The sequence below is a fragment of the Parus major genome, chromosome 3, assembly GCF_001522545.3.
Source record: "Parus major isolate Abel chromosome 3, Parus_major1.1, whole genome shotgun sequence".
NCBI classification, from domain to species: Eukaryota; Metazoa; Chordata; class Aves; order Passeriformes; family Paridae; genus Parus; species Parus major.
Window position 1 is genome coordinate 107,003,185 of NC_031770.1, and position 26,916 is coordinate 107,030,100.

Sequence of the window (26,916 nt, forward strand, 5' to 3'; positions counted from 1 at the left end):
GCTTTATTTGAAAACACATTCAGATAACAAAGTGCAGAAAATAAAGTCTGCCCATGATGTCATCCATCTGGTTGTGTGTTTAGGGGAATAAAAAGAACACAGAAAAATGAAAATCACCACTGTTGTTCCAACACAGTGACAGTGAAGTGTCCCCTGATGTTAAGTGCAGCCAGTAAGTGAGGTTCTTTACTGCTTCATAACACAGTGTTATATATTAATAACATATTAACTCAGCAACACCACTGAAGAACTTACACAGTTATTTACAGGCTCGCTCCATAAATTTTCTCTTACATTGGTGATTGCAGTTCCAGGACATTGCACAGACACACAACGTGTTGGAAACATTGATGGACACAAAACATTGACTTTTATACCATGACTTGCAAAATCACAGTGGTTAATGAACTCTCCCACTGCTCTGACCTCTGAGGTTCATTAATCACCATACTCAGATCCTCCACTACACTTTGAGCTCCAAAGTGCTGAAAAAATTCAGTAATAAATATTCTAGGAAGTTTTATATTAGTTTATTACAGGTTTGAATGTTGCTTACAACACCAGCATGCCAAGACTGACACTCCAGCTGTGCACTCCTGTGGGTCACTGGGAATGTCAAGTGCATTTTTAAGGACTACAATGAAGCAGAACATGAAGGAAGCCAAAATCACTCAAAGCTGGGTGCAAACTGGCCTTCAGCCTTCCTCACCTTTGTGCTACCATCCAAGTTACATTTTCAGTGCAGTCAGTAGGTGTCCTTAGCAAAAAGGACCATCCTAGCTCAAGGTCTAGGTGTTTACATCAGCGTTGGAGAATCAGCTCTGCTGCTAGAAATGGTACTGACAGTGGTCAGTGCATCTGGCATTTCTTGGGCCTCATAACACTGAAAAGATATTTTCTCCTTTCATTTCTATCACAGTTGCAGAGCAGTACGCTGAATTTGGTGGGGTTGCTCCTGGTTAATCTCATTTTTAACTGAGAAAGAGCCCACATTTCCCCTCCTTTCCCTTTTCCCTATGGACCTGGACTGGCTGTTGTGGGTTTTGTTACCCAGGTACAACTCCAACAAGGCTGCTGTGGTGGGAGATGAGCAAGGCAAAGGAAACACAAGATCTCTTTTTTACATTAGAAACTGGAAAGAGACGTAGACCATGGACTTCCACGCAGGTGTGCACATATTTTCAGCAGGAAGGGTCTGATCACCTAAACAGAACAGAAATCTCTCTAATACATGTCTGTGATTTCTTGCTCTACAATATTAAGCATAGACCAGCATCAGGACATTAAATGTGAATGCAATCCTACTGCCAATGAACTGAAACTATAAATACAGCACATTTACACAAAAAATTACACTTGAAATTATTTCTTAGTAGGACAAACCTTCAGTAATAGAAATATATTTCCATACAATTAATACACCTAAGCCTTGAGATAACAATCATATCGTAGTTATTTTGGGTCAGTATCACTAAAAGTCTCTTGGTATCTTTGTAAATTTAACTCTATTAGAAATAAAATTCCTAAGAATGAAAATGTAGATCACAAATCACTAATATGTGTTTTTTCTGAAGGTAATTTTCTCATGTAATTTCCCTGTTGTTGTTTGGTGTATTTTAATTTAATGACTCTGGGATTCCAGATTTATTATCATGTTCTCAAAAGCTAAATAGCGCAGCTGAAAATATTTTATTCCAACAAATTGTCCATGGCAGTAATTACAGCACTTTATTTCAGCTTGAACTGCAAGTGTTGCAGAATGACACCTCTCCAAAAAGCTCATCGAGTAACAGTGAAAGCAAAGCTATTTCTTTCATAATAAAGTTTAACTCTGCATCTGCACATGACACTGCATTGCACCAACTTTGGATTTTGAAATCACTTCATTAGAAGTGAAGTTTCACGGTGTGAGGGGTCTTTTGAAGCCAGTTCCAGTGTAAACGATCCAGCTGTCTGTACAGCAAGGTCAGCACTCATTGCTTCAGCAGCACAGAGCTCCTAAGGTGAGCTCCTAATAGTGTTTAAATTAGGAAAATCCTCAGAAATTCAGATGTCAGGATTAAAAAATGGCTGTTTAGAAGTATTGCCAATTTTTAACAATTTTTGTTAGTAGATTAAATAATCTATTCTTGAGTATCCAGTTAGACATGTCCCAACTTCTCCGCTTGAGAGCTCTTCCAAAGCCTGAATGTTCCTGTAGTTCAGAAAATCCCATTCCAGCTTTTCCTGCCTTAACTTCCAGCTTTAATTTTTCCTTCTTTCACCTTCTGAGACTGTGAATAACTCCCTTCATTTACATTTTTATTCTCTCAAAGATATTTATAGACTGATATCATTTTCTCTGACCTTTCCTCTTTTAGACGATTTTGCTTAACCCCGTCACCCCCTCACCTCTGTTTCTGGTGCTTATACATTATCATTTTTTTCAGGAGAAAGAAGTGCCTTTACACCTTCTCTAAAGCTTCCCTTAGCTTTGGGGACAGAACTGCAGACAGACAGGCAGGTTCTCCAGCCACTGATCAATCCACCATAATCCATAATCCATAATCCATAATCCATAATTGTTTGCAGTTCAGGAACAGAGATCTTCAGTGCTCCAAGGAAACCCTTTCTGGTGTTACAGACTGACTCTGTGGATGCAAAACCCTAAGGGAAGATCCCTTCCTTGACATGTTTTGCAAGATTTGTGCAGAAAGAGCAAGACTTTCACACCTGCCTCTGATTTTAGGATGGTGAGCCTCTGTGTATCCCCTTTTAGAAAGCAGAAGATCTTCCCATCTCTATTTTTGTATTTTTTGTCTATTTTGTCTATTTTCTACTCATACCTATTTCCTAAATGTTTCATATTTTTACTATTGTAAGATTATGCTTTATGCAATGTAAACATTATAATTTAAAATATATTGTGTACCACACATGTATCCACAATCTATACCTGAAATTGTTCTGTGCAATGTCAGGTTTTGGTCAGTGCAATGAATGTTTACTTGTTATTTCATAAATTTCTTAGCTATATTCCACAGAGAATAGGAGACTGACTCCCAAAACTCCCTTTAGGTGTTACAACCAAATTACAGAACAATGACCATCTTACTGAATCAGGGAACCTACCAAACCTTTATCAGGAGCTTTCATCCATTTGTTGCACTCACCTGATTTTATACTGAATGTGTCCCTCAGAACAGATCTCTAACAAAACAGATGGGTTTTCTTTTCTATGCCACTGAGACACAAAACTGCAGTCAGTGACTGGAAAAGGCTCTTTATTCAAAACTAGTGAGGCATCCTGTGAGTTCAGAAGTAATGAGAGCATGAAAATCTGTAACTACACCTTGTATTTCAGGAGGTTTTGCTCTGGCTTATATGTCCAAGACCCTCTCCCCCAGCTGCAAAGTGAAACAGGCATAACTGGGGAAGTGAAGATCATTCCAGACAGTTAAAAAACAGCCCTCACCGTGGGCACCATGTTCCAAGTGAAGGAGAATATGAGCTGAAATCCTGAATAGAATATCCTGAAAAGCAAAGCATGTAGATAAAAGGTCAGTATGGGATGCCAAGAGCTGCAGAACAGTGTAAACATGGTGATGGAAATGGTGGAGCTCATCAGCAGCTATCCAGAGAATCTAGTTTCAGGCTGCTAAGTGTTCTTCTGTGGGCCCAGAGACCTGCAAAGGCCTTTGAAACCTGGGAAAATACAGAGGTGGGGGGGAACCAACCAAACCTTCTTTGAGAGGAGGGAAGAAGAGAAATCACTGTTATGGTGAACATCGTTGGCCAAGAGCTTCTTACCCAGGATGAGACTCACGTGGGGACATCCTGAGCTGGGAAATGTGACTAAAAAGATGCCAAAGCAGCTTTCCTGAGGGATGCAGACTGATGTGTCTGAAAGTTCCCTGGTGGGGAGAGGAGGTGGAAACACAAACATAAAATGAATAATGCAGAATTACAGGAGAAATAAGTGCCTGGTCATTTAGCAGTTATTCAGATTTATTCTCATGACCAAGAACACCCCATACCCTGTGTAGGTGGAACAGCCTCTAAAAGATATTGTCAGCCAAGGGAAAAGTTCCACCAAGGAATTCCATTCACTATCATTGTGCCTGTCATTCATTAATCCCATTCTTTTCATATGAAGACACATTAATTTTCTCTTTCACTTTCAACGCCATAAAGCCAAAAATCTTCTGCTCTCAGCAGTCTTGTGCCGTGGGTGAAAAATGTTTTTAACAAGTCACTTGTTAGGTTGGGTTCTTTTAATTTTCATTACAGGTCTAGAAATAAAATTTGCTACAGCTGCATTCACCTGCATGGACAAATGATCTCTACTGTCTTCCAAAATCCCACTACCATAACTTCCATTTTTAGTACTTTATTTTTTCCAACTTCTGTCATAAAAGTTTGTTTAAATCTCCTGTTTCAAGAGCCTCTTCGGGCATTTTAAATCTTGATATTTCTTCATTGTCAACAGATTTCCAAGTCTGCAGAAGGTTTAAAGTCATTCTTCATCTATGACTGAAAATGACAAATAAATATTTCCATGTCCTCATGCTTTGCGTAATTTCACTATTGCTTCAAAGTACAATACTGCTCTCACTACTCTCTTACTCTCAATCTTGGGGTCCAGGTCAGCTCATTATCTAAGTGCAGTCTTAGCCTGTGTTAATTACTTCCTTCAAGCCATGAACAGCGAATTCAAATAGAATTTTGCCTCTTGGCAGCCCACTCTGAATGTGCACAAAGGTTACATAATAAAAGATCTTCATTTATATCTATTATTCTTGATGACACTATTTTCATTGAAAAACATTTAGTTTAGTGTTTACACACAAAAAGAGGAAATTCCTTAAAATAACAAGGAGGATGAAATATTGAAAAAGCAATAAATAAATCTTCCTTCAGAGTCATATTCCTTACTCATTCATCACACTGAGTAGGTTTTACACTGTTGGTGCTTTGACAAAGCTCAGATCACAAAATGGCATACATTTGAAATTTGTAAAACATTTAGAAGAAAAGAGGAAAGTGAGAGATTTGGTCTTTTGATGACCTCAGACCAAGCTTACATATCTCAGTTTTATATAATAATCATCAACCTCAGCACAGGGAGAGGGAAAAACTCTCTCCTGAGCATCAGTGGCAAAGTATTATCTTTAGAACCATCTGGCTCCAACCTTCAAATCAATTCAAAGCTGACCTTGAACATGTGAATCCATAATGACCCCTCATTCCTCTACCACTGTGATCCCAAACAGAGCAGAAACTGTGTGAGCTGCTTTATATACAGGTGAACAAAGAGAGTGCTCCAGTTCTCCTTTGTCACTGAACCCAATGAGATCCATTTGCTCCAATGTTCAGATTCTGCATTTAAATTAAGCACTGCATGCCAAAATGTGCATGTCCTGCTTGGTTCAGGGGAACATCTTTCACTTGAACACATGCTCAGGATAAACTTGTCTCTAACTCCTGCACAAGCTGGAATCCTAAACTTTCTCCTAGGGCAAGATATTGTTCAGCCATGGCAAAACAGAGTTTTCAGACAAGAATAGTTATGGCACTGAATAAAAAATAAATAAATTTCAATAATGTGAAAATAAATATCTTTAAGTCATATGAAACACATTTATCATTATTCTGGAAGTTCATATTTAGGGCTTACTAAACCTCTGAACTCTTTAGGTAGCACATGTATCTAGTACATTTGTTATAGTGGAATCCAACTATGTAACAAATCCAAAAACATCCTACACTCTTTAAAAATATAAAATTCATCCTACCACAAGTGTGTATACACTTCTGGGATGACCCAGCAGCAATTCTGAGGAAAGTACATAATTTTATCAAATAAAGAGAAAAGCTTCCTGAATTTAAATTAGAGGAAGGGCTGATGCACAAACTGTGAGTTGATTTACCCCTAAATCTGGCCAGAGTAGTCAGCAATTCCTACAGTTTTACCAACAGTGTTGCTCCAGCTAATCTCATTTTTAGGGACACTGTTCTGATTTACATCACACTTTAGTTATGATAAACACCTAAAGATACAAAGAAGTTTGCCTGAATGAAGAAAGTAATAAAAGCTGCAGGAAGATGCAGGCAAGCATGTTAATATCTCCATAACCAAGTCTGCAGATATTGTAAAAGATGCTCTGGATCAATTTGTGGGCACAGTTTGCAACTGTAGTTAAGAAAGTAGTTTGTTTTATGCTGAAAGGTATTTTAAAATGAAAGAACTCGACTTCTGGGGGAAAATACAAAGCAATGTATAGGTAGCACAGCAACTCAGTACCTCTGCAAGTTCTCTTCCTTTTTATTCAAACTTCTTTTGCTAAAACATTTCAGAGGAAACAATACTTCAGGAAAAATCAACAAAATTCTGCTACATGGTCTGAATATCATTTGATAAAATAGCAACTGCAGAATGGGAGTTCTGGGACATGCCAACAAACATCAGATTAAACCTTTGTAATGTTATTGTATAAAGCAATATTAACATCACCATGAATCAGCTACAAAAGAAGTTCAGTTCAGTGTTGCAGAAAATGTGTATTAAACACAATTCTGAATTAACATTAAACAGGAAATATTAAACAGGAAAGTAATTGAAACTCACAAATGCTTTCTTTCCTTAAAGGAACAACTCAGAAGAAAGCTTTGCCCTTGAAACTTTGGGTTTTTTTAATAGTCAGCAGAAATATGTGTGGGAGACTCTTTGATTTGCAATTAACTTATTTTTAATAAAATCATATCCTTCTTGAAAAATAAAATTATAGAGAAACATCAAAATCATTATTTTAAGAATTAAAACTCTGCTTTCACTGAAATGCTTGGTTTTGATCTGTAGTGATGCCTCCACTTTAAGATAAATCCAAAGGAGAAAAAGGAGATAATAAGAATAATTATGGCTCCTATCCAAGACAAGTTTTTTGGCTGCCTTACTCTGCAGGTCTTTTCAAGACACATTGTTTTTCTGTTGAATGCATTCGGAACTTACAGAACTTTATTCTCTCAAATAGTTACTAATCCTCATCCTTCCAGGACTTAGTGATTAAAAATTACTCTGCAGCTGCACTTTGGAAAGGCTCCTCTGTTACCAGTGCTGTGACCCTTCTCACAAACACACCAGTTCTGAATTTTTTTTCATGGTTTGGATTGAGGAACATTTTGCCATTTTATATCTCATGAACTGATCTCATAAAGAATTGTGATGAGTAAAATACACAGTGAAAAATTCAGTTATCGAATCTTTCTGCTTATTTCCAACACACTTCATTGTAATTTTGGCCAGAGAATGATAAAAATGTGTAAAATAATGGTTTGCTCTGTTTGGCTTGGGCTGACTTAATTTCACTTCTGCTTTTTTATTACAAAGTTATTTGTAACTCCTAAATTAATCTACAATTTGAGAAAGAGACCTTTCCCCTTTCATTCACAACTGAGTAATGATTATTTTATATCTCATAAAGTGATCCTGTATATGAATGTGGCACCTCTGACTTTGCCATGACTAAAATCAAAATGTTTCTGAATATTGAAGGACTGAGTCAAAGTGGGTTTAACACAGCTTGTAGCCTCATGATTTGGAGAGATGCTCACCAGGGAAATCCAGTCAGCTAATATTTCCCCACTGTGTAATTCAGAGCCCTGAGAAGAGAAGCTCCAACTCAGATTTGTCCTCTAAGGAATCCTTTCCTTCGTGCTCCAGGTCTCCAGTGACTGCAGCAGGAATTTAGGGAGATTAGCTTTGGTAAATTAAAACTGGCCTTTATGAATACTTTCCTTCCCCTGAGAGAAAATATTGCCCAAACTATCATTTCTGTTAGTGCTAAGAAGAGCTAAAAAAGGGCATTCTAAAATATCTGAAGTGAAGGAAAATTTTCAATAAAAAACAAATTTTCTCTGTTTCTTCTTCCTCTGAGTCCTTAGAATATTTTCCCAATGCACAATTTTGGTCAGGATGGAAAGAACTGTACATTGCACATAGCAATAGGGAGCAAAATAAACCTGTCAGCACGTTTTAATTCATTTACAGAAAGAGGGGCTTGAGCCAGTAGGGTGGTTTGCCATCAGGTTTTCACTTGCTGTAAGTGAGATGAGCCCTCATGCTTCCAGCTGGGTTTCGTTCATCGCTGTGGAGTCTCTGGGTGCAGATATTGTGTATGTCCTGTGGGGCAGAGAGGGAACAATGCTCATTTTGCTCACACCAAGCTGGAAATTAAGTTCCTACATCTGGGAAGTGATTCCTCCAGATTATTCTGTTCACTGCACAGGCCAAGAGAAGCCAGCCTGCATTCAGCTTGAGGCACTGGGTGAGATCTCCTTCAGATGTTAAACACAAATCCAGCTACCAAAAATCCACTGGAAGTTACTTTGAATTTGTGTCCCATTTGACTAAAACCACAGAAGGGATTTTGGCAAACTATAAATTCAACATGTCTGACATTCACAGCATATATAAACTCTGTATGTTCTGCAGATGAAATGAATCTCAGTGCAAGATTATGGAACGATCTGCTACAAGAAGCTGTGGAAGTTCATGATTGACTCACTGAGCAACAGCAAAAATGCTGGAATTGATAAGGGAATAATATGAATAATAAAATGGTCCTTTATGCTTCAATTGAGGCACTTATGTTTTAGGTCTTTGAAGCAAATTACTGCAATTCTATTGTTTCACAGACACTTATGTGTGGTGTGGTGTTTGTGACAGTCTACACTGTCAGATTAACATCCACCATTATCTCATTCAGGCACAAAAGTAAGGTATTTGTCTGCCATAATACAGAACTATACACCAAGAGCATAATTAGTGTTTTCAGGAATTCTACAGGTGTGCAGCACAAATTTTGCCTGAAGGTTGCAAATAAAAAAAAAAAGAGACATTCTTATGAGACAATTACACTTTGATTTGTCTGGTTTGAGGTTGGTTTTCTTGGTATGAATGGTAAGTGCTGGGTGGTTGGGGAACTATTGTCTCTCCCTGCTGATTCAGTGCTGATTTATGATGAAAGGCATAGCATTAACAGGCTGAGTACAGAAGGAATTAACACAATTGTCTTCCATTTGTTTCACTGGCAATAGAAGTCATCAACACCTTCTGGAGGAAGTTCTTATGATGATGTGAAAGAAAAGAATTAGGAAGACAGGATTGACCCAAAACCCATTAAAACCAATGGGACTCTTTTTCCAAACTGTATCAGTGGAGTTGCAGCTGGATCTAAAAATAAGGACTGTCCTCCTGCTTCTCCTTACTCACCTACAGTCACTTTACAAATTCTCATGTCAAGAAAAATCCCAAATCAAAACCAAACAATAAGATTCAATGAGCAGTGATTCTTGGTAGATCTTACTTTGGTACTTTTTGGAACATCATGTTCTTAATGGTATCCTACTCCCCAAAGAAGAAATTACCTTGATTTCTTCAAAGAGCTCTTGGCCTCCAGCCCTCCTGACCGGCAGCAGGCAAACTTGCAGTCAATGACCTGGTAAATGATGGGGTTGTACATGGCTGCTGACTTTGCAAGCAGTGTTGGGATCACTGAGAACGGGATGGGGACCGAGTCCGGCCGTCCAAAGGCTGACCAGACCGAGACCACGGCGTAAGGGATCCAGGCAATGAGGAACCCTGCGCAGATCAACATTGCCACCTTGTGAGAGCAGAAAAGAGACAGTGGGGATTATCCTGAAGAGTCAGAGCCAGGCAGAATACAAGGGAATTGTGTTCCACTGAATGGAAAAGGAAAATGATGACTTGCTTTTTCATATAAATTTACATTATGAACAAAATCTGCCTCTTTATCTCCTGCCTGTGTTTCTTCTGCCTGACACAGAACAGTTAATAAGTCTGCTATCAGACCCTTAAAAATGCAGTGAAGTCTGACTAAATATGAGGAAACTAAAAGAGAGTTCAGAAAATAATAATAGCTCAATATTGAATTCAAATTATTTAAGGAGAGAATTCCTTTTGAAACACAGAATCTCCTTTTTAGCATAGTATACTGATAATAGCAGAGCCTGAAGATCTTTTTGTAAAAAAGGATCTTTTGAAAACTGAGAATTTAACCGAGAGTAAGAATGCTAGTAAAATGTCTAGATTTATTTCTCCTAACCCATATCATGGATTTGTACTCCATTAGAATGTGTAGCTACTTTAAAAAGCAAATTTATGTTAAATATTTTAGTTTTGATAAATGAGTTCCTGGTAGATTAGTAGTTGACCTCCATGTAATGTGAGAAAATGTAACCATAAGAAAGTTTAATATAAATACCAAAGCAAAATTGTTTGGGGCCAAAATACTTTCCCTGAACCAGCCTGTCTGCACTCAGTCACAGCCTGATATTTCAAATGATGCCATGCCTCATACATCCTGAAAAACATCTCCCTTTATACTGCTGCCATTGACAGATTACTGCTCCATCCACACTGGTAGCAGCACACGTGCACCCATTTGGAATAAGGCAATTAGCAGGATTAGATTACCAAAAAAATTCACCAGGAAGCACAAGGGGTTTGGACATTGTATAACCTTTCCTGTAGCCTGTTCTTTTTGTTGTCTCTTTCTTTTTGTTGTCACTGAAAGAACAGTGCAGGTGAGCCCAGGATCTCAAACACAGCCTGTTCGTTATAAATTGTGCTGTGGGGTCAAATGGGTTATAAGGTACACTAATTTTCCATATTTATATTTATATCCAAGAAAGGAGGGAAAATTACTGGTGTTGTGACTCAGATCACATTGAAGTTTTACATGATTCTTCCAATATAACAAAAAAAAAAAAAAAAATCCGCAGCCTCAAATCAAAAGTTTATGTTGACCTTCAAAGGAAATTTGCTGAATAACCACAAAAAAAGTTACAATTTGAAACATCCTTTTGAAATGCAAGTGCAGTTATACCAGCTGTACTGGCAGCACTGGCTGTGCAGGTACATAGCTGAGATTTTCAGATATGTTTAGACATAATGTCCCTTATTGATGTATGTTATATAACTCTCAGTTCAACTCACAAATATTGTAATAAAATTTGATCAGCCAAGCAAAGCTTGCTGCTTGTTTCACTCTTGGCATGGCTTACAGAGGTTGGTGACTCTTTTACAGCTAAGGAATCTGATTTTGTTCAATACAAGCCTTTCTTTTGAGAGATTTCCTGGCACAATAACCAGTATCAAGGATCATGGTTGTCTCCGCTGCAGAAAATAGATTCATTCAGAAAAAGAAAACAGGATTTGATCTCAGATGGAAAATTAATTTTAGCACTTCAGCATTTTTATCAGCACTTCATGGCTGAGCCTAACTGGTAAATTATTTGCATAGAAACAATTGCAGTGTCACAGGACCAATTTTGGTTTATATCTTCATTAACAGAGTAACGTAAACTGTCTGAAAATTTTATTTCCCTACTTCAATAATCTGCTCTCTATCTGTTTTCTGTTATAATTCCTATGAACATCAAACATTAAATTACCCTTTACATCTGTTTCTGAAAGCAAAGGGTGTTTTATGGAGAGCAGGGCCACAGGGAGATGATATGACTTGTAAAGTCATAAGGGAAAGCTGTGGCAGAGCTTCAGGGTGAATCATCATCTCAGTGACCCAAGTGCCCTAATCACAGAATTATGTCTCCACTCCTGTTTTTTCCCCATCTTGACAGTAACAGGGGAGAAAGCTACAAAAAACCACCTTCAGAGCATCATGTCATTGTCTCCAAATCTGCTTCTATGATCCAACACAGCAAACTGAGGAAAACGTTCCTACCTACCTTGGTCAGCTTCATTTCAAGAATGTGACTGTTCTGAATCCTGGTATCGTAGTGGGCGACTTCTTTGGTGGATGATTTGACTTTTAAGATTATTTTCACATAGGAAAACACAATCACCGCAGTTGGGAACAGGAGGCAGAAGAAAAGGATGCTCAGAACAAAGGCCTGTCCAGCCACTGAAGCTTGTGCCAGCCACCAGTCCAGAGTGCAGGAGGTCCCAAAGGGCTCGGGGGCGTAGCTCCCCACCCCAGCAAAAGGAACTGTAGCCCAGAACATAGCATAGGCCCAGATTATTGCCAGGCAGATAAATGCATGGTGCCTCTTAAGCCAGGTACCTGGAAGAAAATTCAAGAGTTACAAGTTGATGTCCAGGTGTGTTTGGCACGATGGAATATGTCATGTCACGTGGAAGTGCTCAAGGCCAGGCTGGATGTGGCTCTGAGCAATCTGGTCTAGCTGGAAGCTGTCCCTGTGGGGCTTTTGGAACTGGATGGTCTTTGAGCTCCCTTCCAACCCAAACCATTCTATGATTCTGTGAAATATGAATTTGCTTGACTGTTTGACAACAACTCTGTGGTGTTCATCTTAGCTCTTTGGAGGTGTCCATAGTGACCCTGAGCTCACCTGGTGCCTCATGAAGACATAGGCACACTCACATGGAAGGCTCCACCTATCCTTATTTCGTATATTTGCTTTAATTTGTGATGAATTACAACTGAGAGGAGTCCAAACTAAAGAAATCCAAACCAGCTCAGCAACAGTTGCAGGAATTTCTCCCGTAATTTCAATTCTTTAATGTAATTCCAATTCTTTAATATAACTTAGGATTTTTCCTATTCTTTATCTCCTATGTTACCCGACTAAAGCTTAAACTCAGTGACTGAAAAACAAGGCTTTACAGTGAAAATAAGATATCTAAGATTTAATTTTACTTTTTCATTCTTTTCCAGTACAGAAAACCACCATAGCTGTCCTGTCAGAATTATGTGTAATACATGTTTTCATGTATCTTTGCTCCTTTTTTTAATTAAATGCAAACAGAATTCCTGGAGAACATTGTCTCCCTGCTTATCTTTCATACAGCTTTAATTCTTCTGGGAAAAGTTCCAGTTTATAGAGTTTTCATCATCAACTACCTGTTCAACCTACCAGAAAGAACTAACAAATTTAAATCTTCAACTTTGCAGAAACTTAGAATATGGTGATATAACACCTTGGACAACATCTTGGAACCCCCAACTCATTTGTAGCCTCTGACTCACAGGGGAGTGAGTCAGAAATGATTTTCACTCATTTCACTCCAACATTAAGGAGATTTCTTCAGGGTTTCAGAGTGACTTAAAACCCAAAAAAAGAAACACCTGTAATTTTCATGTTTCCAGCATCCCTTCCCAGCTGATTTTACATGTCCAGGTCACTGGAAGGAAAATGAGCATTGCCTGACAAATGATGTATTCATGTGTGATGGCTGAGAGACAGAAAGCTGGTTTGTTGTGCTCAGGGGTGGACAAACAAAGCAGCAATATCATAAGTATTAAAAGAGAAACAGTTTTTAACCACCTAGACTAAGGATGATAAGCATGTTTGTTTAGTGCTCTCCATCTTCTATGGACCACCATGATCAGAACATGTGAGAATAAAGGTTTTGAATCATTTTCTGTCTTGTGAACTAAGATGTCATGTTAAACACCACAGCTGGTGGCATGAGTACAGTCAGCCATTACATATTCACTTCAGCTCACCAGTTCTGTGAAAAATTGTCTGTGATTTGGGTTACCACTGAATTATTTTGAGAAGGCTTCTATGGAAAGAACTGAAATCCTGCTTAATATTATTGGTGTATCTAAAACTCAGCGAAGGAGACCTCTGTACTCCCATGGGCACATCAGGGTCTGTGATAGGACATCTTGGCACTGCACCACAGCTTTTATCTGCTCACACAGACTGGCTTACTTACACTTCCTAGCTGCAGATATTCCTTCCAGCTTCACATGATCGATATTTTATGTCATTATAAAGAAATCTGTTGTGTCCCTCAAGTCACATGGGCAAGCTGTTTATTACTTGTAAAGTCACCTTGAGCATTCCCTGTATTTGGATGGGAATTTAGTCCCTCAGGGTTCAAGAACATCTTTTCTAAACTGTGACAATATCATTTGACTGGAAAGAATGAAGCATAAAATACATCATATTCCAGAGGTACAAGATATTGATGGATATGGTGGTAGCACCTTACACTGCTAAATTCATTTCATCCTCTCAGGTTCCATTTCCATATTTGAGAGACTATTTCACATTATGACTTATTGCCCTTCCAAATCTCTCAGGTGTTTTAAATAGCTTGTCACACACTGCAGAGGAATTTAGGCATCTAATAAGGAATATTTTTATGTGTTGCTCCATAAGACCCTGCAATATGTGCAGTACTTACTTCTGTTAATGCTAATGGGTCTTGATAGACATAAAGTGATTTGTCTATGAGGGGTTACAAAAACTCATGGCTTAAGCAGACAGCACAGGGACAACAGCAAAGGTGTTATGTCTAATAAAATGAATTTAACTGGGATTTCTTGGATCATGCAAACACGTTTCTCTCCTCTGTGTACTCCCCTCTATATTTAAGAAAAGTATTCTGATGAGCTTAATTATTATGTCAGTGTAGTGAACTATAGCACTTAATAGAGCTTTTCTGCACTCACAGATAATATAGTTACCTATATATAGATACATATTTCTCTTACCATAGGACAAGTGGCAGATTTTCAGGTACCTGTCCAGGCTGACAGCTGTCATGGTGATGAGGCTCCCACAGCCAAAGAAGAAGCCAGCCCAGCCATACCAGCGGCAGCCTATCCACCCAAACATCCAGCGGTGGGAAAAGAAGGAGATGATGCTGAAGGGTTTGCCTACAACTTCAAAAGGAGAAGAGAATGGCATGAAGAGAATGATAAAATCCATCCTTGAGAAAACCTCCTTGTATCAGAAAAGCAAACCCCATCCCTTGCAAAAAACTTAGACCCTTAAAAATGCTCTGCACCATGCAGAAAGGGCTTCAGGCACAGTATGTGGTGACTTTAAGCTGGAGGGTAAATTTAGATGGGATATTAGGAAGCAAGTCTTTACTGTGAGGCTGGTGTCACTGTCATGGGCTGCCCAGAGAAGCTGTGGATATCCCACCTCTGGAAGTGTCCAAGGCCAGGTGGGATGGGGCTTGGAGCAACCTGGTACACTGGAAGGTGTCCCTGCCCATGGCAGGGGGTTGGAACAAGATGGTCTAAAGACCATGAAGTGCTTCCAAGCCAGAGCATTCTGTGATTCCACGGCTTGTGAACGCTCCACAGCCAGGACTGAGCCTAAGAGAGCTGTAGCTAGATCCCAGGGCACCCATCATGTGGTAGCATGAGCCAAGTCTGCAGAAGGGCTGGAAATAGGTGCTTTACTATAAACCACAGGAACCAGAGGAAAACCACCACTCTGGAACTAATCATAGGCAGGTTCTTCTCATCATGAAACCTTCAGAGGATGTGTTAAATCCACATGCCAGTACCTAAACAGGATGGGTGATGGTGAGTCAGAGCTTGAAACATGCACAGATCTACATCCCTGTAACCAACTGGGTGTCTTCCACACAAGGTAAAGAAATTTGCCTTCAAAAAGGACTTTTTCAAACCTGTCAAGGCCCAGCAGTAGGATACACAGTGAGGTAAAGTGTTAGGTGGGAAGGAAAGATATGGACTGGAGCTGCAGAAGTGGTTTCAGCTCCTCTCCACGTCACACATTTCTCTGGTGCCTCCTAGCAAGTGACTGCACAAAAATATCAAAACATTCTAAGCTTCCCCAAAGAGATGGGAAATGAGTAATCATTTTTGAGGCTTTCTCTTAGTGGCATTTTAGCTCATTCCTCTCCAGGTAAAAGTGAATGCTGAATTATGGAAGAAGTGAAGTTTGGTCAAATGGTATTCCATTCTCACCTTAAAGCAGGTTTACATTTTCCATATCCTTTGTAAGTATTGTGACAAAGAGAAAGTTTAAAAATTGTAATTATCTAGTTGGAAATCACCTCTTTCTCCTAATTATTACCTTTTTCTTGGTCTAAATTTAGGCAAAGAAAAAAAATCAACTTTAATGGAACAGAAAGCTCAAAAATTTATAATCTAGGGACATCTGTTTTCCAAACATTTCAGTTTTACTTACCAGCCTGATCTTAAATTCTTCCAGGCCTGTACATGCCAACTGCAACATTCAAACAACATTAAATATTGAACTCCACATTCCTGTGACTGTGTTCCTTCCTGCACAGGAGTAGCTCGAGCACCTCAAGGACTTGAAAACACCTCAGCTTCCCTGGGCTGGTTTCCCTGGCTGAACTACAGTGTTTGTAATGTCACAGAAGCTCAGTGAATTGGTTTATGAAAAGGGCAAAAATTGTCTTGCAAACTGCATTTCCACAAAGCAACCTATTCATAGAAAACAAGACAAAAATCTCTATTTTCTTGAAGTGATATGTAGGAAAATATTTTTCCTAAAAACATTCCATTTCACACTGAACTGATGTAAAACCATGCATTCTTTTTTCATTCTTAACAGAAAATTAAAGTATTTCCTCCAAAACCAAATCTAGCAGAAAATTGCCTTTGCTCCATCTTCTATGCCAAAAGCATCAGGATTTAAAACCCTTCAAAATCAGATGCATTTTTAAAAAGGTATTTTTGAGTTACTTTCCTTCAGCCTAAGCCTGTAAGTGAAGTTCTGCCTGGACCTGCAGGATGTTCCCAGATCAATGCATGATGTGCTTTTCTCCAAGCAGAATAAATGCACTTTTGATTTTTCAAGCAAAAGCTGACCTCAAGGATTAAGGTTTCAAGAAAAAAATTAAATATGACAAGGTCTAGGTTATGTGCTAACAATCAAGTCAGCAACTTTAGGCATAAAAGTGACTGATGGATTTAAAGGCTGGCACATTTCTATGCACAAAATCAAATTTCTCTTCAGCTGCAGGACTCAAAGCAGCCCAGAGCACGGTGTCAGTGCAAAAAGAGGCTGATGCAGGTTTGAGCAAGGGGCTGCTGCCACCCTGTGGAAATCTTCAGGAAGCAGAACTCTTCAAAATGTTGTTAAGACAAGTGTGTGAAATATGAAGACTTTGCGGAAAAAAATCCTATCTTCAGTTTGTCCAGCAGACAGAACCCATAACATTTATCAACTTAGCACCTTCCATTAATTAAAAAAAAAAAAAAATAAAAAAATAGAGAAGTGAGAAAATCAAGCATGGCTCTGGCAATCACTATTTTTAATTCCAAAATGTAAATCCCAGATATCTTGAACTCCCCATGGAAGAAAGCAAGGTGGTGCACTGGTGACAGACCTGAACAGAGACATTGGCAGCCCTCACACTAAGAGGGGTCCCAAACAAGCTGAACTTTGAATGGTTGGGACACACAGTTTTTATGGTTAGGAGATTCCTGTTAAATTCATTGAATCATAAAATCACAGAATATTTTGGATTGGAAGAGATCTCAAAGACCATCTCATCCCAACCCCCCTGCCCTGGGCAGGGACACCTTCCACTATCCCAGGTTGCTCCAAGCCCATCCAGCCTGGCCCTGGACACTTCCAGGGATCCAGGGGCTTCTCTGGGCAATATTCAGAATATAAAGCTGGGGAAATTCTCCTGAAACACTCTTTCTCATTGGAGTGACTAATATGAGCCTCATAATACAGATTCTTAAAACACCAAGGAAATGGGAATATCACAGGGGAGAGAAAAGCCACTCTGGGTTTTCCCTGAACTTCTAAGTGTTGAGAGATGGAAGTAGTGTGTGCATGACAGAAATGCCAAAGAGATCACTGGGATTTCTCTGTGTGGTAGCAGTGATATTCATACCAACATCTCTCTTCTACTGAATTATTATTTCCTTCAGAAGTCCATGTTTACTGACCAAAATCACTGGAATCCACAGGGATGAGCAGATCTTTGGTCTTGTTCTGTGAGAGCTCAAACAAGCATCAGCCTGGGGAGGCTGGGAGCCATCATTTTATATTTTTCACTGATATTTTTGGCATTTAGATGAGGGCAAAAGCATCTGGCAGAGACAAGGGTAGGAAAAGGCTGCACTGGAGCAGAGGGCAGAGGTCCCAGTGTATATAACACATTGGGGACAGATGACCCTGCAAGCATGAGAATATAATTCCATTTATATGGCACAGGGGAGATCCCATGGTTAGTTGGATCCTGTTATCCCTGGCATCCAAAATATCCTTTTCTAAAGGACATCCATCCCTTTTTCTGTATTTACCCATGAGCAGCTGAATTAGACTCATGTCAAAAGCCAAAACAACCATCTCTGCAACTCTGGATAAACCTCTCCAAAGCTCCCTCCTCCAATGCCAGGACATCCAGACAAGGGGGTGAAACAAAAAATCCTCCCAGTTGGCTCATACTCTACAGATTGACAAAAATGCTTACTTTTCCTGATCCAGAGACAAAGGAGGTTGGCCATTAGCTTTGATGGGGTGATGGCCACTGGCATTTTCCAATTATTTGGCAAAATGTGTATTTTTGAGGCATTTGGATCCTTTCTATTTCACCCTATGGCAAGAAAACATAATTTTCTGCACCTGTAATCCGAGGTATTTTGTGGTTATAGCCAGGGTGCACATGGAAGCTGCCTGTGGACACCTGCCCAGTGCTGGGGTGGACAGGAGCTCTGCCTGTTTGATAAAATCAACCCTAATTTTTCCTCTGTACTGTTCATTTCTTCCCACCAAGCTGTTCAGGAATGTTGTTTTCAGTCCTCTTCTATTCTTTACATGCAAATAATAGAGCAGAAATATCGGCAGCAAAAGGCATTTGGTGCTCCCATGACTTCCAGAGGAATGTCTCTTGCTGCTGCCAGGCAGAATGGTGAGATAGTAAAAAGAAGGGAAAATAAAAACATTAAATTACCTGAAATGCCCAGATCACACACTGCTAAATTAACAGTCATTATCTCAGCAGGTCTCAGCTTCTTTTTTCGCTTTGAGGACATAAAAATAACATACCCGTTCCCCAGAGTTGAAAGGATCCCTGTAATAATGGAAAATAGAATAACATTCAAACTAGAGTCATCTTCAAAACCAGCAATACTCCATCTTCCTTATGAAATTCCCTGATACTTGCAGCCTGAAGCTGTGGTCCCTAAGGCTGGGCATTTTACTCTGAAACCTGATCCCCTCTTGTCACAGTGCAGCTCCCAGAGACCTCAAGTGCAGGCACATCCCTCCCACAGCAAATGCTGTTTTCCCCTCTGCAGCAGGGCATTGCTTCCACCACCTGAGCCTGCACAGCCATCGATGGAAATCTCACAACAGAAACCCCAGAATCCTTCTGCTCTGGCCAGCCCAGCTCTCACTCAAACATTTATACAGCCATGAGAACGCAATTCAGCTCTCTGTAATCACAGGAACCAGAATCTGAGCAGTTTCAGCTTTATTAAATACTCTTATCAGACGTTGAAGGATAAATTTACAGTTTCATTTGAATTAATATATTAATATCAAGTCCTAAATCTTACATTAAAAATTATTTCTATCATAGGAAAGAAAAATTACAAAATAAATCTGATTAATCTGATTTTAACTTCCAGGTGGAACTCAGTGCATGGGATCCTTCTCATATTGGCTGACATATTTTTCCCATATCATCACCCAAAGACCTGCAGGTACCAGCACTGCAAGTGGTTCATCTGCCATGGAATTTATCTCCCCAGTACAGAAAATTGTGGGGTTTCCAGTTCCCTTAAAGAAAATGTGCCTTCACTAATTCATGTTTTAAAGAGTTTAAGGTCAGAGTGAGATTTTTGCTGTGGAAACACAGCACAACACAGATCATCCCTCTCTTGGAGCAAGAAGGTGAAAAACCCGAAGGGACCATGGGCTATTGAGCCTCACACGAGAAGAGGGGAGACACTTAAGGAGGAGGGAAATGCAGAAGAGTGAAGAGCAAAGAGTGACTGTGCAGCCCTTGCCTCCCAAAGGAGACCTACAACAGCACTGAGGGAAACTCTGGAGAGGAGTTCAGCCCAGGGAAGGGTGTGGGAAGGGTGTTTTCAATAAGTATTTTAGGTTTAAAGGGTGAGGAAGGGTGATCTCCATAAGAATTTTAGGTTTGACACCTTTTTTCTCACTACCTAAATCAGTAATTAAACATTAAGCTCTGGGGGTTGGAACCACGTGATGAGAGTTGGAATGAGATGATCTTTAAGGTCCATCCAACCCAAACCATTCTGTGATTCCATGATTCTGAATTTATTCTTTTCAAGGAGTCTGTTGGCCCACTGCACTAACTGGGAGTGGATCTTCCTGTCTTTATCCACACCCTGTCTTCATCCTCACTGCGTTTTCTCTGTTGGAATTTGAAATAAAAACCTCTCTGAGTCCCTGAGAGAGAGAAAAGTATTAAAATATATTAAACCACATAGACATGAAATAAGAGTGTAGGTTTTAGTTTTAAGTAAGTAAAAATATAGCTTAAGTGCCTTAAGAGGCTGTGTTAGCTTGGGAAAAGCCCTAAGGCCTAGTTTAAAGTTCAGAAATTATACCTTTCATAGATTCAACTTAGTCCTAGACACAATGAAAACACTGGAAGAATATAACTTACATTTCTAGATAGAGCAGATAGAACTAAATACATAAACAGATAATGCTCCATACATAGGCTTTAGGTAAGGACTGACGCTGCTAATTAGACTGCTAATAAGGACTGACTTTAAATTAGAATTAAGCTTAGACTGGTGTAGAAAGAATGTTTTAGAGTCATGTTTTTAGCTGACTGGATGATTTACTAATTTAATCCCCTGTATTATCCCTGTGTACACATGCACACACGAAGAGGAACAGCAGCAGCACCATCATCATCCTCACCCAGAGAAGAAGAACAATTGCAGCTGCTTCTGGGGCCTGGATCAAGGAAACTCCTGGGTAGCTGCTGCTCGGAATTGGGGACTTTATGCCAAAAGCTTTTAGCACAGACTTTAATTCTCTGAACTCTTTGCCTTCGAGATTGATACATTCATACAATAAACATCTTTATAGACCTGGAGACCCCCGTGAACAACTCGACATTTCTCTGCCTCTTTCCTCCCTGTCCGGCTCTGAGGGCTGTCCTGAGTGCTTGGCTCCCTGCTGAGGCCAACTCATCACACTGCTCCAAAGAAAAGTCATAAACTGTTGTAGTTGATAGTTAGAAATGTATCTTTTCCCATCTTTTAGTTGTGATCCCCACGCCCCCACCCAGCTTCTCTTTCTCCTGTTTACCTGGCATCAAGTCACCACGGTTACTGAAGTTTCTCTCCTCAGCCCCACGGCAGAGGCCGGATAGAGTAAAGAGAGGACCCTGCTGGCATTTCCAGCTGCTTGAAGTTTCTTTAGCCCAGGAGACCCTTCTTTCCAACACGGAAGTTTGTAACTCTATTTTCCTGTCCCAGAATGCCTGTGAGCTATGGAAGCTGAGAGGGCATGCTTACCTTCCCTTCCCTTTCTTTCCCCCCTGTGCTGCCAGGAAACCAAGCTCCCCCTCTCTCCCCCTCTGCCCCTCTGTGAAGAATACTCCTACACCTTTGTGGGCATTTGAAGAAGTTAGTGTCTGTTATTTCTTATCTTAGCGTGTGTAACCTTGATTTGTAGAAAGTTTGTAAGATGTACTAACTGAGAAAAATAATTGGCTCTCTCTATGATGTTCCCTCCCTCCGAGAAACCCTATTAAAAGAGACCCCCAGACCCCAAATCCTTGTTCTCTCGCCCTTTGGATTCCCCTTCACAGAAATAAACTGTGGAATGCAAACCAGAGAGAGAGTCCCCCCCTGATTTCTTTATTCACTCTATAGACTTGGATTCTTGAAGAAAATCAGTGAACCCCACAAACATATGCTGGCTCCAAACTCAAGTGAAGAGAAACCTCATCACTGAGCTGGCCAGGCCACACTCGAGCAGATCGAGTCAATAAACAACCCAACTCTGCTCTTGATAACCATCAAATCACCCTTTGTGCTGCCTTGCACACGGGGCTCTGCTGGGGCAATCTCTGTTTCCAGAAGGCCCCAGAACCCTCCAGCCTCCCAGCAATGTTTTACTCTCCAAATCTTGTACCTTTCAATACCCTGTAATTTTCATCTGAGTCTTCTGGCAGGCCAGACCTCAGAAAATGAAGTTCAGTAATTAAATGGGAATTTAATTATTTAGTGATTAATTTGGTAATTCAGTAATAAATAATCCCATATTTAAATGGGTATTTTATTATTTACACTGGTCCATCAATGGCAGTATTCCCTTGCAAGGGTGCTTTGTCCTCACAAAATCAAGAAACCCAACCAGAGAATATCCATGAGACAGAGAGAGAAATCGCTCCCAGAAGCTAAAACCAAATTATTTATCAAGAAATATGAGTGACCGAGAAATCAAAAGTTCACCAAATTCAGGAGAAAAATACTTTGATTTTGAATTTTTCTGTATTAAATGCAACACTTACTGGAAAGTTTTTATTTTTATATTGACAATATTATTTTCTATATTATTTTATAAAATAAACAGGACAGAAGCTCCTTATTATTGATCTTAGGTTTTCTCATCAAGTTTGATTCACCCTTGGTGAATTAAATTTTAAGAACAACCTACTTTTGTGGCTCTGTAAATTTAATCAGAATTATAAACAGATAGAGGTATTCATATGAGTCATTTTCTTCCTTGCAGCTGAATGAATGAATCTCAATGCTGCGAGCATTTTTCATATATTTTAATCCTTCTTTCTCTTAATACCATTTTCCTCTCCAGTGATATTTAGGATAACTAGAGTGCCAGCATCCAGTTTGAAATACCTTTTGAAAGCATTTGACATTTTCCTGAATCTTTTTCAACTGACTGGCAGTCTAGAGAGACATCTCTATCAGCCAAGTAACTCTGAAATTGCCAAGTTGCTCTGAAACCACTGCTCATTATTAATGTCAATGTTTCAGAGAGCTCCAGCCCACTGATCTCCTAATCCCATAGCTGGAAGGGATTCTTTGATAATTTGTGATGCCTTTTGTCTATGCCTGCATCTGAAGATTGCTTATCTGAATCTTTTTTTAACTCCTTGGTGATCAAAACTTTATAACCTCCTGAGATGAGGCATTTCTCCTGTTGTGAAATGACTTTATCAGCAGTCAGCTGAAGCCCTTGCTGGAGCAGGTTCCCAGCTCTGGTAGGTTAAAAACAGGGGGAAAAGACTTTTCAGATATAAAAAAGAGGCTCTTTTCCAGGAGAACTGTCCATGGCACCCTGGCCCCATTACATATATACAAACAAAGAGCCAAGGGTGTGATAACTAAAGAAGTGACACCTGCAGAGACAGAGCCAGCCTGAGGCACACAGCCTGCAGCGAGAGGGAAAACTGTTTACAAGTAGCCAGCTGGAGAAATAAACTTCCACTTCTCCAACCTAACAGCAGTGCTAAACCATCAGAAAAAATAATATTTAAAAAAAATAATTCAGGATTTTGTTTTCAATTAAGCTGTTTCATAACAGGCTGAGGAAGTGTGCACAACAGTTTGTAAATCAATAGTGACTTGCCAAGGGGTTTTAGAGCAGCTGACAGCCAGCTCAGTGGTTTGTCACCCTACCTGCCTGTACAGTGAATCAATCAAGGCAGAGATGAAAATGCTGATGGGGGAAGTGACAAAGACAAAAGAACTGGATTCTTATAACCATGTTCTTTGTCTGATTTTTTTTTCCCAGACTATTAGAAAGCTACATGTGGAAATTAACTACTCAGGACAAAGGATCATGTACTCACAGAGAATTTATCAGACTAGTCAAGACTCCTGGTTTTCTTCAAAGAGAAAAAACAATTATTTTTTTGTATTTCAGATTGCAATACTTGAGGTGTACAACCACTCTGACCCTAAAAGCTCTGCTGAGTTTCCTGATAAGATCCAGCCTTGTCTGCTTCCCTGTACCTGCTGTCAGGATGTCCCCACAGGCCATCCTCAGGAGGGGTCACAACTTCTTGGAAGGAATCTGCAAAGGAGTAGGCAATGCAGTCCAGTGGAAAAATGTGACAGGTTTAGTCTGAATCACAAGTCACAATAAAAAAACACATACATGGAATCATAAAATCACTTAGGTTGGAAAAGACCTCCAAGATGATCAAGTCCAACTTTTGACTGACCACCACCATGGCCACCAAACCATACCACAAAATGCCACCTCCACTCATTTTCTGAACACTTCCAGGGCTGAAGGTTTCACTGTTCCCTGGGTACCCCATTCCTGTGCTCAACCATTATTCCACTGAAGATTTTTTCTCCTAAAATCCTTATTCTATAGATCCAAGGAATATGCAAATACAGCATTTATATGGAAATGGGAAGACCATAATTGTCTCTAATGAAAGCCACCAGTGAAGTTTGTTGCTTTTTTGAAGTTTGTTGAAGTTTGTGCACACAAGGCCAAAGCAATTAACCAAGTAAAATGTAATGCAAAACACACACTTTAAAAATTAAGTTAATTTAGAGTTAAATGTGGGATATGATGTGTACAGATACATACACATACAGCAGAGCTCTGGCTTGAACTACCCTGGCCCAGGCCACTGGATACAATGAATTCACAAGCTCAATGTCAAAATGATTGTGAGACCTTTTAAAATTAAAATTTCATTTTGCTCACATTGCTCACGAAAGTCTGTGCCTTAATGGATGGCTTTTGGCTTTTCACTGGAAATTTTTAATTCTTGTTCCTTGCCTTAATTTGATTATGCCTGCATTTGTCAAGATGTTTCACATCTGACAGGTAATTTTTGGACAGGATAAATCTACACTAAAAACAATGAACATAACAAGGCAACACGGTGTCTACTGAGAGGATTCATCCATCAGACATATTTCCTGGGATCAAAGCTAAGTTTACTTAACCAAGTGAAAAAAGACCCAAAGTGGGGGCTGTTTTGTATAGGTCAGTGAAGACATCTGTGTGCAGAGCAAACAGAAAAAAAATATATATGTGAAAAGTGATGATTCCTACAAAACAGTGTAGGAATACCAAGAACAGTACTGAGATACAGCTCCACCTGTCACCTCTGCTGCTCTGGATTATTTTTTCAATAAAGATGTAAGCAGAAGAGAAATAAGAAATAAACAGAAACATAATTAGAAGGGAAATAGTAATAAAAACTCTGATACCTCCACTATGGAAAAGTTTACATTGGTTAGATCAGTCAGAGGAAAAGCAGTAAGACAGAGGAGATGGGGGGATGTAAAGTAGTGAAAGAGAAACACAAAAGTGGGACTGACTGACAGATCTTGGTATTTTATGCACAACTCATTGAACAAGACAATGAATCAAAACTGAAATAAACGTCAAGGAATCAGTGTACACTCTGTATTCAGCCTTGTCTTCAACATCTGACACCTGGAGCCCAGGTTTTTTGTAGAACAGTTCTGTCCTCAAAATCAGATTTAGTGAGAAAATAGCTGCTGAGCTGTGAGAAACTGTGTGATCTAAGGCCATAAAGCATAAAGGAACTTAAAATACATGAAGAAGAATGGAGCAGAATGGAATGGAATGGAATGGAATGGAATGGAATGGAATGGAATGGAATTGAATGGAATGGAATGGAATGGAACAATAGAATAGAATAGAATAGAATAGAATAGAATAGAATAGAATAGAATAGAATAGAATAGAATAGAATATAGAATATAGAATATGGAATATCCTGAGATGAAAAAGACCTACATGGATCATCAAAATCCAGCTCCTGACCCTGCAAAGGACCATTCCAAGAATTCCATCATGTGCCTGAGAGCTTTTCCCAAACACTTCTTGAACTCTATCAGGCTTGGTGCTATGACCACTGCCCTGAGAAGCTGTTCCAGTGCCCAGAAACCCTCTGGGTGAAGAATTTTTTTCCTGATATCCAACCCAAACCTGCCTTGACTCAGCTTCATGCTATTCCCTCAGGTGTTGAGGTTATTATGGATGCAAAAAGACATAACTCTGTTCTCCTCCATAAAGTAAAGAAGGAAAATTGTCAAAAATAAGGCCCAGTTTATCCCTAGAAGAAACAGAGACCAGAATTTTCCTGCTGAATGATAACTCCTTAGCATGTGAATACTTTAAAGAGAAATCAGTCCCAGCTATCATGGGTGTGCACTAAGCAATAGATAATTGTATTTATTCTGCTTGCAAAGTCACTTTGAACCTTGTAAAGAACTCCAACACAAAAAAGGATGGGGAGGGTGCTAGGCAGAAAATATTGCTCAAAATGATGTGTAACAGAGGACAGATGATGCCAGGAGCTGAGCAAGGGTCACATGAACACATCTGAGGGTGTTCCCTGCTGTGTAGGCTCATGAGAGAGGCTGTGAAAACAGGCCATAAAACCCACAATGCATAGTGAGGGAAACCCTACTCTGCCCAGGGACAAATTAAAGTACAGAGTAGCAAACTATCAGTTATTAAAAACAATGAATATTTCTTCACTTTTTGCTGGAATATCTACTGCTAGTCACTTTTGGCTACCTGCAGCAGCACTAGCTGTTGACATTAACTGTTGACATCATATTTCTAACACATTATCTCTCCTCCCTCCTAGATTTTTCTTTCTAGTATGAAAAAATGTGTAATTACACATCTGATGAACAGAAGTTTCTGCCTCCTTTCTGAGACCTGCAAAAATGCAGCAGCACAGTCATATTTCAAAGACCAATTATAAAATCTTTACCAATTATTGTCAAATAAAAGCCAGCTATGATGTCAGCTTCTCTAGAAAGCTTTGATGCAAAAGGGTCTTCCTTTTGGAGATAATGTGGGATGTATTCTTCCTGGGAAGAATTGTTGTGATCTGATGCCATCCCACTCATGTCCAGTTAAGTGCCTGAAAAACAAAAGAACAGAGTTTACAATAGATCACACCTGCTGTTAGAAAATGTGAAGATATTTTTGTTTCATACACAGGATCCATATTCCCATCTTCAATTCTGCTCTGACACTTCCCAGGGCACTTCAGGATACCATTCAAACTTGCATAAAGTGTTGTGCCATGATTCAGGTCATGACTTACTTTATGCAAGAGCATTATTTACATGGGAACACAACAGGAAAAAGGCATCAAGCTATTGGAGAGTGCCCAGAGGAGGCCACGAGAATGGTGCA

The 26,916-nt window shown here is 39.5% G+C and overlaps 1 protein-coding gene across 2 annotated transcripts; it reads right to left on the reverse strand.

The window, feature by feature from the left end:
* OPN5 (opsin 5) lies at positions 1-26,639 on the reverse strand. 2 transcript variants are annotated; one of them, XM_033513091.1, is made up of 6 exons: positions 26,486-26,639; positions 18,695-18,814; positions 14,490-14,660; positions 11,749-12,083; positions 9,406-9,641; positions 1-8,158 (listed from the first exon to the last, which is right to left on the reverse strand). In XM_033513091.1, exons 1-6 carry the CDS (start codon positions 26,622-26,624, stop codon positions 8,095-8,097), a joined length of 1,065 nt encoding a protein of 354 aa, XP_033368982.1. In that variant the 5' UTR covers positions 26,625-26,639; the 3' UTR covers positions 1-8,094. The 2 variants fall into 2 exon arrangements, with proteins under 2 accessions (XP_033368982.1, XP_015478871.1); XM_015623385.2 differs by lacking the exon at positions 26,486-26,639 and adding an exon at positions 21,043-21,326.
* Positions 26,640-26,916: the final 277 nt, after the last annotated feature.

Excerpts from the sequence above, each read along its gene's own strand:
- OPN5 (XM_033513091.1), bottom strand. The coding sequence starts at position 26,624 with ATGAGTGGGATGGCATCAGATCACAACAATTCTTCCCAGGAAGAATAC. Across the intron at positions 14,661-18,694 it reads GTGTGATCTGGGCATTTCAG|TTGTAGGCAAACCCTTCAGC; the intron begins GTAATTTAATGT and ends CTCCTTTTGAAG. Across the intron at positions 8,159-9,405 it reads AGCTCTTTGAAGAAATCAAG|GACATACACAATATCTGCAC; the intron begins GTAATTTCTTCT and ends TCTGCCCCACAG.